Below are 12,946 nucleotides of genomic sequence, written 5' to 3' on the forward strand. Positions count from 1 at the left end.
GACTGTATTTTGTCATGGTTTTTTTTAAGGAGCCATGTCTTTAGTCCACCTTGTTAAAAAGGTTCGCAGGTAAATCCACATGTACATGCTTCAGACCAATCATAAAGTTTTGTGTCAGTAGACTCACACTTGTAAGTGTGGGGTTTTGGTTCACAGATAACAGAATCAATTAAAAGATACAAGCTTCTCACAGTCAATACCTCTTTCTGAGCAGCAAGCATTTGTCTGGATGCCCAAAGAAGGACAGGAAGCCTTCTTCTGCATCAGTTCAATGATGGTCACCACTAAGATCTAAGGAATCAGAAAAACACTTCTCAGGGTGTTCAGATCCTTGCTGGGTGAAGGGATGAAAACCAGTTCCTCAATGCAGTAAGGGCTTGGATAGAATCCAGCCTTTTATTTTACTTTTTTCATTCCAAGAACTCCTTTCACAGAATCCACAGGAGAATTCTGGAGCTGGGTCCTTACATGTTTGCTGAAGAGCCAGGTATTTGTGACCTCTCTGCACTGAGCATTCTGCTATAACAAGGATAAAGCCTGGGGTCAGGTGCACTGCCGTGGATCCTGTCAGACCTTCAACCTGTTCAATTAACTATATCAAATCAAACAATTTCCACTGGAGCACCAGGAGACACTTCCTTTTAGTGAAAGCTATTCCTTCGGCAAACCCTGACTAGCAGAGGGCAGCTGCTTTAGCAAGAAAGGAAGAAAGGAAGGAAGAGAGGGAAGAAAGGAAAGAAAGGAAAGAAAGGAAGAACTAGTCTGGGTTTTATTTTCATTGTAACATGAGGAAATAGAGAAGGAGAAGGGAGAAATCCTTTCTCCAGAGTCTCTTTGCTCCCTGCAAAAGTCTCAGCTGGCTGGGCTGGTATTTCCAAAAACAGAATCAAGGAGGACATGACAAACGAGGCGCTGACAAGCTCATTAGCAGAGCGGGGAGGCTTTGGGTGAGCACAGTGGTCACGACTGCGCGGGGCTGCACGAACGCGGGACTCCTCCGGGATTCCTGCGGGATTCCTCCGGGCTGGCGCCCGCGCGGCCGTTCCCGGTGCGGCGGCGCCCCCTGCAGGCGGCGCGTGGCGCTGCACCCGCGGGCGGAGCAGGGAAGGGGCGAATCCCGCGGCTCGCCCCACGGCTCCCCGGCTCTATCCCAGCACCGGCCCCGGGCCGCTGAGCGGCTGCAGCGCTGCAGGGAAGTCCTGAGCGCTGCAGAAGCCAGCCCAGTTCCTGTGGGCTGTGCCTAGAGTCACGGCAGAGGAAACAGAACACAGCTGAGAACATAGGGCTGTGACAGATGTGGTTAATCCAGTTGCCAGAGACTTGGTGCAAGACTGGAATCGTTTTCTACATATATATTATAACCAGAGATCATGAAGAAGCTGGAATCACAGCATAATTGGTGGCAGGCATCTGGAGGCAACAGCAAGTCAGAGGTGAGAGAAGGAACACAGGATATTGCAGATCAACTGGATGAGGGAGATTAAATACACACTTAGAATCATTGAAAAAGACCTCCAAGATCAAGTCCAGTCTCTGACCAAACAACACCACCATGTCAACTAAACCACACAGCACTAAATGTCATGTCCAGATATTTCTTGAACGTTTCTGGGGATGTGGACTCCAACACCTCCCTGCACAGCTTGTTCCAATGCCTGACCATCCCCTTCCAGTGAAGAAATCCTTCCCATTGTTCAAAATAGCAGTCAAACTCTCAGCCATGGCTTCATCCAGGTTCAGACATCAGGGGCTTCCTTCTGCATTTCACCGTGAGGCTGGATGTGTTATTAGACTGAGGAACATTGCCAAATAATTTTAAGATTACACTAAGACTAAATCCCTGTGTCATGAATAGCACATGCTGGGAAGTAACAAGCTGAAATAAAAAGAATCAGCTCTAGCTCCTCACGGATATCACAAACACACACCCACTAAGCACCAAATTAATTCACTTTTTCAAAATGAAGAACTGTATGGTCCTCTAACAACTCCTCCACTTAATCAATCTAGTTTTCCTCATCTAAGTTTTCCTTACCTACACAACTGAGCCATAAAATTGATGTCATAGTTGCAAAGCAAAGGCAACAAATATTTCTTCCCAACCAATTACCTGAAAGGAGACTGTGCAATATCTCCCATTTCTTTTCCTGGTATACCAGAATGAGATCCAAAACTTCTGAAGGGGTGCAGAGAAGCCTGACTTGATGAGAAATGAGAACTCAGCAGTGCTAACCATCAGTTTAACCAATCTGGAAAAATAATCTCCAGACTCCAAAGATACAGCAGGAGTTTGAAAAAAACCCCACAGAATTAGAATTTCAGTCTAATTAGATTTCAGTCAGGGCACAACACTTGGAATCAACACAATTCATGCAAAGGTCTAAATATTTGGTAGCCAGTTCTAAACTAAGGACACCATCCTTAGAGTGGAGAGACCATTATGCATCATCTTGAAGTTGTTCATCAGTATTAATCAAGTGAGGAAATTAAAAAAAGGCAAATAAATTGCCAGCAGAGTTAAGAATGCTGCATTCCATGGCTTCAGACTATTCCTTGGAGGTCTTCCAAAAAACAACAGAGCTTCACCTTGCCCAGCTTCTACATAAAGGGCTCTTCCACAGCCTTTACTGATCAAGGAGCATTGTAAAGTAATAATGCGATCACTAACAGCTAGTGATAGATTCAAAGAACACATGGGATAAAAAATCCTAAGAAATAAAATGAGAGGGTAAAGCTTTGATATTGGCCAAAATGTTAGAACTTTTAATAAAGTAATCAATATCCCTGTAAAGCAGCTAAAGACAAAATAGTTGATAAAAAGCAGGCTTCATCAAGAACATGAGGAAGGTCACAAAACAAAAGATGGACAAAGGAAACAGAGTGAACATAAAAGGAGTGTTTCTAAGATATCTTTTCCATCTTCTCTTAGCTATGTTAAGTCCACTAAATCCATCTCTTTGGAGGCAATCCTTTCCTCTCCACTTACTACTTCAGTAATTTACTCTCTTACCCTTGGTTTTACAAATCCCACTGAAGGTGGATGCCTGAGTTACCTAAGATGAATGGGTAAGCACCCAAAATCTACACCAGTGGCTCTTAAGCCTTTTGGCTCTGTCAGTGAACCACAACCATTGTTCAGTTCTTCTTGGAGACACACTGTGCAGCCTTATTGACAAACTAGGAAATATCACAAAGCTTTACAATATAGTTTGAGAATTCCTGAAATGGGCTTTGTAAGACATTTGATACACTTTTCCATATCTTTCCTAATTCACATTTTTAGATCTCTTCTGAGTAAGGAACAGAAATGAATTTTGAAACTGGCTGCTATGGTGAGAGTTTCTGGCAGTGCATTGCACGCGATATTGAGGTGAATCAGTGTTTGATAGAGAATACACTGGATCAGGTTTACAAGGACTGTACAAGAAAAATCTTTCCAAGGAGTACAGTAAAACATGATATGATCTCTAGTTAGGAAAAAAATTACTAAAATAAATGTAACAAGATTAAATTAAAAATGAAAAAAACCCATTTGTTAGAGGGAAGGAATAATCCAATTATCATTGCATGTATAATTATGAAACATTAATTCTCTGTCTGACAGCATGTGAAGAGTAAGTTCCAAGGAACAATGAAACACTGCTTCAAATGAAGAGCAGTATACTTTTTCCTCTCTCCTCTAAATACTTATATCCTAAGAAGAACTCGTCTGCACTAAGTTGACAGGGAATTTCAAATCTGAAGCCAAAGGACTGGACATTTCAGTTTATTTGGACTCTGTGTTCTGCATTAGGCAGGAGTAATAGCTACAGCAAATCTGGCTACCACAGCTCTACTGAATACTAAAGAAAAGAAAAAGAGGCAGCTAGAATACAATTCACTTCTGAGTATGTTGTAGAGCAACTGTTTACTGAGACCATGAGAGATCTTCCCAGGTAAATTGGATACACTGAGGAAAAACTGTTTGATCCAAAAAATATCCACTAAGACAGGAAACTGTGCAAAACGTTCATCAGCTACTTGAACAGCAGATCTCACAGCTGATAATGGATTAGGAGCATGGAAACTTCATTCTGAATTAAGCAGACATGGAATTTAATACCATTAGGAAGCAAGGCCAAAAATTCCTCTATTGCCCTTTATCAAGTTCCTTTTTCTACCAAACAGAACAGATTATATTATCACTTCTTCCACACAGAATTTTATGTAACAAATAAGAGCACCAAACACTCCCCACTGGTTTGTGCGCAGAGGAGACAAAATATCAGTTTCATTACTAATTGACAAACTCCACAGATTATTTATCACAAAAAAGACAACTGATCAGAAAATAACCAATTATGTTAACGTAAGTTACAACTCCCATGAAATGTCTGAATGCCTCACTGTCCCCTTCTCAACTGCAGATGAGCCTTCCTGGTCAAACCAGATCTCTCAGCAGCCATCAAAGCTTTGTCTCATGCTGTGGAATTTTGCTATGAATTTTATGAGTTATCTGACTGAAAAGACAGACCCAGAAATCATTGCTGAGACATGAGAGAAGATTACCTTAAAACAAAATTTTCTGTGTCAACAGGCAGCTGACTACTGAAAAAAGGATTTCTACTTTTCCAACTTCTTTCAATTCTGTGCTATATTATTTAATATATTTCTGATAGTCTTCCATGCAAAAAGAACAGTTGCCACATATTGTGCAAACAGAAGCCTTATCCTGACACTCATCACTCTTTGATGTGTTCCACATGTTAAAATTTAGAGAGCAGCCAACTATGAAACTGGGAAAACTCTTCAGTCCCTCACATTTTCCAACACAAGCATCGCAGCTCCACAAAGAATGCTGCAAATAGGCCTGACCTTATCCAGACAGCAGAATAAAAGCTCTCTCCAGGGTGAAGCAGTGATTTTATTTTATTTTTTAAGCTGCAGATGGATGTAGTCAGGATTGATTTGACAGCCCACCAACTAACATTAGACTTCACAGAAAGAGCATGGAAAAGTGGCATAAATAAGGACTGAGGATAAGGCTGGTTAAAGCTTTGCACCACAGAGAAGGGAAGGGCTTCGCAGAGATGGCTGGAGATGGAAGTTGCTTCTGCTCTCCACTATCAGACTAACACTGCTTGGCAGAAGACAACTGTTGTGCTGAAGAGCACTGTCACATGCAAAACAAGGAAGGTAAACAATACTTTACTGGAAATACCCTCAATTTAGACACAAAGAAGGTGCTTTCTGAGATATATGACAGTGCTGAAGAATGCTCAAAACTTGCTGCAGTTTGGGATCAAGCAAAGAGAAACTTTAATATAAAGTTTTAAAGGAGGCTTAAGTACTTTTTCTACAACATGTTGCCCTGATCCAGGACCTTCTTTGCTTGGTATCAGTCTACACCTGATCAAAGACATGCCTCGACTAATAACAGCCTAAAGGGTAGGCTGTGATCAGTTTTTAAGGGACAATAAAATGTCCAATAAGATAATCTAAGAAAAGGTGTCAGTTTATGTAGTCTTCTGCAATGCAACAACACTAGGATTTGTGAGAAGACTCTTGAGGGACAGGTGTCAGGAAACAGTTGGGGAACACCTACAGAGTCCACTTTACAGAAGACCTCACTTTGCTTCTTGTATCAGGCCTCACATTAGGTGTGTTATGTCACTGGCACAAGAGTGACATAGAGAGATACTTTGAGTCAGTGTAATACTCATCAATAATGGAAGGATGAAAGACAATGTTGGAATCAGTTGCCAAGGGAAGGGTCAGGAAGTGAGCAGAAGTTGTTCCAAATGAAACAGAGCTGTTAACAGGAAGGCTTGGTTGACTCAAACAGTATCTTTTATACATATATTACAGCACATTTAACAACACTGGAATCTTTATCTCTGTTGTACATCAACCAAAACATATGGCAAAGGATGAATATGTCCAGGAGGTCTCACCACAGTGAATAAACTCACCTGGTTTTGGTCACCTTTTCTGCCCTGGACCCAAGAATGAAACATAGGCACCTGCAGTCCACTGCACACCTTTCATCCCCAAGTCACTGCACTGCTTGCACCACAAAACTCACCTGAGGTCCATAAATCAAAGGGCAGAATTAAATTATATATATTCTAAAAATTGGAAAGATATCTAGCAACACTTTGATTTTTAAAAAACCCTTTCTCTGAACAGAGAGAATAACTTAGACCCTGAGGATTCAGAATGCTTCCAAAGTATACTTCCAGTGTACTTCCAGAGTAAACTGAAATAGAGACAAGATATCTTCAAATTCCAGTGTAGTATCTTAAACTATAAGACTATCTCTTCACTAAAATGCTAAATAACTTAAGCATTTCATCTGATATGATAAACCGTAACATCTATAAATACATTACTGAAGTGAAAAAAATTAATCAATTCTGATTTTGAAAGCATGATTTTATATGAATTTCAACTCATAAAGCTTATTTATGTCAATAAAGCTTATTTAATGCAAACATCTGTAAAAGATCTAGAATTAGCCATATTTTAAGAGTATTTGCAGCAGGTTTTCAGTAGCAGTTCATATTCATTTTCCAAGGTGCTGTTTGGTATTTAATGAATATTCAGAAATTCTGGTCCCTTCTAAAATTAAAATGAGGTTTCATTGCGTCCTGTTCCTTTCCTTCTTAAAAATTTAATTTAAAAAGGCTTGAGTCCTTTCAACTACCTCCTATCAAATTCCTTCAATTGGACCAAGGTACCTCTTGGGTATTATTTTGACAGAACGAGGTTTGTTTAATCATAGCATTAAAACCTCTTGCTCTGAAGACATGCACTAGCACACTGGGGAACATGGTGCAAAAACAAAACATGAAGCAGGGAAGCAGGGTTTCCTTCCTGCCTTCCTCCCTCTACATCATACATCCATAAACAATTACTTAGACATCTGCTTTCTTACTTTGTCAATGGACCATTTGCCCCAAAATAGTTATTCCTTAGTCATTCTGTGCCCAGTCTTGTTCCTGTTAATGCTGAGACATTGGAAAAATCTTCATTTGCTTCAATGGTACAGGATAAGACCATCAAAAACTCATCTCTCTAGAACTCCCCACTCATCTAAAACTACTGCTGCTCAGCAAATTCAAAGTGACAAATGCATACAGAGCGAGGTCCATTTCTCAGGTTTATCACCAGAAATATACCAGTATAAAATGAGTGGGAAAAACTGGCAGGTTAATGCAACTTTTTATGTCTCCTCCTACTGGTGTAAATGCCAACACCCGTTGTAGAGCCTCCAGTGACATGACCCTACCATGGCATTGCCTTCTTTGTTGTACAGGCCGCTGTCACTTTTTTCCCCTCCTTTTTCATATTTTTTCCCACCATTGCTAATTCCTGTCAGGTGCCCTTAGATCTTTCTCAGTATTACACGTCCAAATCCTTTCTGTTCTGTCTCTGGGTCTAACACCTTAAAAATACTTTTCACCTGTTACTGAATAATCAACCACATTCTCCACTCCCTGAATCGAAAGATCTAATGTATTAAAAAATCTCCCAGTTTCTTATTAGACTTTTCCACATTTAATTCTCCCTAACTGGCTGCAAAATGCACTTCACTGGCTGGTTCTGAGGTACTCAGTAAGTACTCAGCAAATCATAGGACCATAGAAGAATTCAGATTGGAAGGGACCCCAGCAGATTTCTAGTCCAACCTCCAGCCTAAAACAAGGTCAGCCATGAGATCAGATTGAGTTTCTCAAGGTTTTATCTAGCTGGGCTTTGAAACCTTCCCAGAACAGAAACTGAGCAACTCATTCCAAAGCTCAGAAGTCCTCACAGGGGAAAAAAAGTTTCTCCTTACTTTTAGCCTCAGCCTCATGTCTCTCATATATTACTGTAAAGGGTCAGGTTTCATCTTTTTGACAACCTCCTTCTGTATAGTGGGAGCTGCTGCTAATGCACTCTTTGCTGCAAGGCACAACACTGGCACATTTTGACTTCCTGACTATCAAGGTCCTCTTCACCAGAGCCACTTCCCAGCCAGTCAGCTTCAGTTTCAGTGGAGTGCAAGAGCCTTGGCCCTCTCAGCAGCACAACTTTGCAATTTTCCTTGTTGAATTTCATAAGGGTCCTGTTGATGCATTCCAGCCTGTGTCTGGTCCCCATGCCTAGATCCCTATGGATTGTCCCTGCATGAGTCTGGTTGAGACTGCTACCCACAATTTTGCCGTCATCTGCAAACCTGATGAGAGTACACTCTGTCCATGCCGTGACATCCTAAAGATCACTGTTAATCTGAAAATTAGTTAAGTTTCCAGATGAACAACTTTTTCTTACACATCTGCAGCTGTTCTTTGTCAGAAGTAGTAAAAAGGTACAAATCTCCACAAAGAAAAGGATGGTTTTGGTTGCATCTTTGTCCACAACTCAATAAACGGTAATCAGCAAGAGTCTCAAGTAAAAGCCACACTTCTCAACACCAATGGTTAAGAGCTGTTAAGCATGTTTGCTCAAGATTATTTTCCTGGTTTATGATCATGCCTTAGATTTTATCTTCAAATAAAGTTTAAATATCCTTTTTGTGTTACTTTCTTTAAGAACTTTTCCATCATATTTTTCCATATCAAAACAGCCTGTAAAGTCAAATTAATTCCTGAGAAATTTTCAACAATCACGTTAGTTTTCCACAGCCATATCTGGGAATAGTTACACTACCTTGGCTTCATCTTCACATTAGCTTCCATACTCCTTCCACGCTCTACTTTTTCTGAACCACAATTCTTTCCCTTTATTAGATTTAAAATAATCAGAGTCATGGGGACCAACAACACTAGAAATATCCTCCTGAGTTAATGATTCCATTCACAATATTTTCACATTATACTTTTATAAAATCTGTACAGATATTGATAGTGTTTCTTCTTTGGTAATTGCTAAATTGAAGTTCTTTTCTTTCCTGCAGATTTACCTTCCAACACTCATACCAATATTTTTCCTATACCTCTTTTGCGTAAAGTAAGAAAGACTGATGTCAATTCTTCTGTTTCATAGAGGTCTATAAAGTTCAAGGTTTTGTACATCTGCAATGAAACCCCAAGGTTTCCATCAGTGTTTATGCTGAAATGAAAATTTCTTCCTTTCAACCTCATTTCACAGTGCTTTAATTCTAGAAAGAGAATATAGTAAAGTAGTACTAGAAAATATTTTAAAATAGCTTTATTTTCTTCTGGTAGTGCTCTGGATACAGTCAGCTCTGTACACATGGGTGGAGACACAGACTGCATTCAGCAGATGGTGACTGAGAGGAAATGGGCACAATAGTTATATACTAAACCTTAACACTTAGCAAACCAATATAAACCACCTCTTACATGTGTGTGTACATGTACTCATGGCTACATAGTAACCAAATACGGGCAGTTTGCCATGTTTGCAGTCATTTGCATATTATCAGAAAGAAAATAGCAAAGGAATGAAGGTAAAATTGGAAACAAAACAAGTACATGTGTACGTGATCAGACATCGACTGAAACACACATTAGTTAACAACGCGTTATTGTTAAGACTGAGATTTGTATGTGAAACCCAAATTCCTGCTTAATGTTAAATGGCCGAATGCCAATTTCCAGTTTTGTATACCACCACTACAGAGAACAAATCGGTATTCCATATTAAACTTTTTACAGATTAATTACTGTTTGGTATATGAGCAAAAATGCTATTTAACTCCCAAGTTATATTTTTTAAACTCATGCCAATTCAAAGTGGTCAGCCAAAAGACAACTACAGCAAACTGAGTAGGAGTTAACAAGTCAAGCAGATCAACAGAATCAATATCAATTTCTAAAACAACACAATTGTATTGTATGAAAACAATACAATTTTGCTTTCAATATATTATTTTAAGAAAAGAGATCCAGTTTTGGAGGTTTGGAGGTCCTGTACGTATTTGTAGAGTAACCATGATAGAAAAAGGAAGTGTTTTTTAGACTAGGCAAGGAAAGTATGTGCATTTGAGAAGCAGCACCCTATACAGTGAAGGAGACTGTAGGAAAGAGTGGTTGGTTGTACTCAAGCCACATTTGGGACAGAAATCAGTTCTGTTGGCTGGAAATAATAGTTTAGATTGATCCTAGGAAAATACCGACTTTAAGAACCATAAAATACCGGCATAGAGAGATGCAAAAATCTCCTTTATGGCCAAGTCTTTCAGAACAAAGCTGCATAAACATCTGTCAGAAATGAACTTGCTGTACTGATCCTGCTTCAGGCTAAGAGAGGGGCTCAGTTGGGATAATTTCCCATCCCACATGTTAAGAACATGAAGATTAATTTTTTTTAAAAAAAAGAGTGGGGAGAGGCACAAAAAATAATATGAATTCAAGGTCAGACACCTCAATGAAAGAAAAAAAAATTGCATTTTCCTCAATCTTAATGGTTGGGTTTTGAGTGTTTTTTTTTAATTGGAATGAACAGGGTGAAGCCTTTACCCACAGACTGTCTTCTTTCTTTATTATATTGACCCTGAACTATCTGAAATTGTCTTTAAAGAAATAAGGATATCACTTACCACATCCTATAAAAGCTAGAATACTCCCTCTGCTCCAAACCTTGCAATTCTCTAGTTACACATTCAACAAAAAGCCCTCAGTGCACTGTCACAATCTATTAACAGCAAAGTAAAACAATTCATCACATTTTAAGTAAGTAAAATATTTCTGATAGTGCATACTTTACCAGTTATGTCATGCTGTTTGAATGACTCACTGTAGATTTGATACTGATTAGGGCAATGTTTCTTCAGCCATTTGCAGACATCCTGCTGGGTCCATAAAGCCACAGGCTTAGTCAGCTTCACAGTCCCAGACTAGGAACACAGAATGAAGAACAGAAATTATGTTTAGTCTGTATACAAATTTCAAAAATATTAATCCATGACCTCCATATATGATACTAAAGTACTAAATGCAAAACAGGAGCTGCTCTGACAGATCTCCAGCAATAGCCAGCCCATTACACAAGATCCTGCTGTTCAAATACATCACACAGGAATCACACACACTAAAAACTTCTTTAACATTATTTTCCATTGCATTCATGTTCCTTGCATCACAGAACCATATTGCACTTGAATAATTAGTTTTAAGAGTGACTAATTACTGCAGCCAAAGGATAACAAATGCACACTTTTTTTACTTCAAACTCACAGGAGAGTTGTATATTTGTGCCCCAGTTTGGATATAATCACAGAAGACCAGGAATGGTCAGGCCAGGCATGGTCCTCAACTACAACAAAAGCTCTTGCAACAAAAGCCTTTAGTGCCAACAAGCCTCAAGACTGGTTTTGCCTGGGAAAAGGAGACTACACACCAATGGACAGGGAACTGGTGATATTGACTCATACTGAACATTTGGGCTGAAATTCCTAATTTAAATGATGTTTACAGGCAGCTATAGCTTTTCTGCTTCCTTTTTACCTTTAATTTTCCTACAGTCACCCTTACACAAAGTAAGTAGGACTCCCACTTTAATAAGTTGATCCTTTATAAATGAGTAATAATTTTTAAAAATAACACTGCTCAGTACTTTCCTTAGAATTCAGTTTTATAATAGATAAGCAGTTTATAAATAAATATTCATAAATTGATTGCCTTATTACATGTATAAAGTCACATTTCATTTAATCAAACAATTCACCTTTGCACATACACTTTTTTTAACCATGTAAGAATGCTGAATTGTAAGCTACCTGAACTGCAGGAATTTAAAACCTCTTGTCAAAGGAGGCAAAAAACAAAAAAACCCACATTATTCAAAGTGATTTAATCATTGTTTTTCCTGCAACACAATCTGCCCAGAAGACTAAAGAACTTTAAACAAATGGGCATTTATTACCAACAATAAATGTTTCACATTGGACACTACTGATGTAAGTGGGTGTGAATATCAATGTATACATTTACTTCATATTTTGTCAAGGAATGAGTCTAGGGAATAAAATCAAAGTGCCTGTTTCTATGCTATGCATGCAGAATACTTTCCTCCAGCTCCCTGGTGGTGTAAAAGTTTCAAGAGAAGTTTCTCTGCACAAATTTGAGGTGAAGGGGAATGTCGTCTCAACCTGTCTTCTCCATTAGGACTCACGGCAGATTCCCTCAATGTCACCAGCCAGGGTTTATCCCAGCATTTACTCAGATGTACTTTGTCATACAGACTCTTACAAAGTTGCTTTGCAATTTTTCATTACTAGAAGCCCTAAAGACCAAAGCAGTTTGAAGCTAGTGCTTTGCATGTCCCATTAAGTCCATGAAGTATGTCATGCAAAGATAGTTAGGGATTATGGCAGACCTAACAATCCAGCAGGCAAATGTTTCTTGAATTTCCCATGTCTGGTTGTCCCTACCTCTTTTTTATTGCCTGTGTAGAAGTTAAATAAACAGTAGGAAAATCATGGTTGAATATATAATACAATGCACATCCCCTAACTCAGCATTTTTTGATTTGAAGAAAAACAGACTCATAAGAAACATGAACCCTGTTTCAAACATGCTAATAGGCATCATCCATATTTAGAAGTATCATAATAATGCACAAAATTACCACAAAGAATCAGTCTCATCTGGTGCTGCAACCCACCAAAATACAGGAGCTTGACTGACAAAGTTGGTCTCGACAGAAAAAGAAACTTCCAGAGGTGTTGATGGTGCACAAAGACCAGGACAGAACTTTCCCTACCACTACTCTTTCTGAGCACCTCATCAGTTTTCTACACCCACAGGATCCCCCACTGCACTGGAGAAGGTGCAACCTCTGTAAGGAGAGCAGCTGCCCTGTAACTCCCAGCTCCTCCTGCAACTCAAAAGATCAAAGGGCCCTCAAACTTCTCTGGCCTTCTTGTTACTGGTATCTAAGTCAAAGAAGAAACTGAATTTCAATGAAGAGTCCAATATTATGCTATCAGTTAGCTGATTTTTTGCTACACACAGAT

General features: G+C 39.2%; 1 protein-coding gene across 4 annotated transcripts in view; it reads right to left on the reverse strand.

Moving 5' to 3' along the window:
• Positions 1-12,946, reverse strand: part of SAMD12 (sterile alpha motif domain containing 12) — a 170,597-nt gene that overhangs the window by 113,107 nt on the left and 44,544 nt on the right. For all 4 annotated transcript variants that reach the window (XM_066335143.1, XM_066335159.1, XM_066335133.1 and 1 more), the window contains exon 3: positions 10,696-10,825. In XM_066335143.1, coding sequence (XP_066191240.1) covers positions 10,696-10,825 — 130 coding nt within the window. The remainder of the gene's footprint in view (positions 1-10,695; positions 10,826-12,946) is intronic.

Source organism: Sylvia atricapilla, chromosome 1 (assembly GCF_009819655.1).
Source record: "Sylvia atricapilla isolate bSylAtr1 chromosome 1, bSylAtr1.pri, whole genome shotgun sequence".
NCBI classification, from domain to species: domain Eukaryota; kingdom Metazoa; phylum Chordata; class Aves; order Passeriformes; family Sylviidae; genus Sylvia; species Sylvia atricapilla.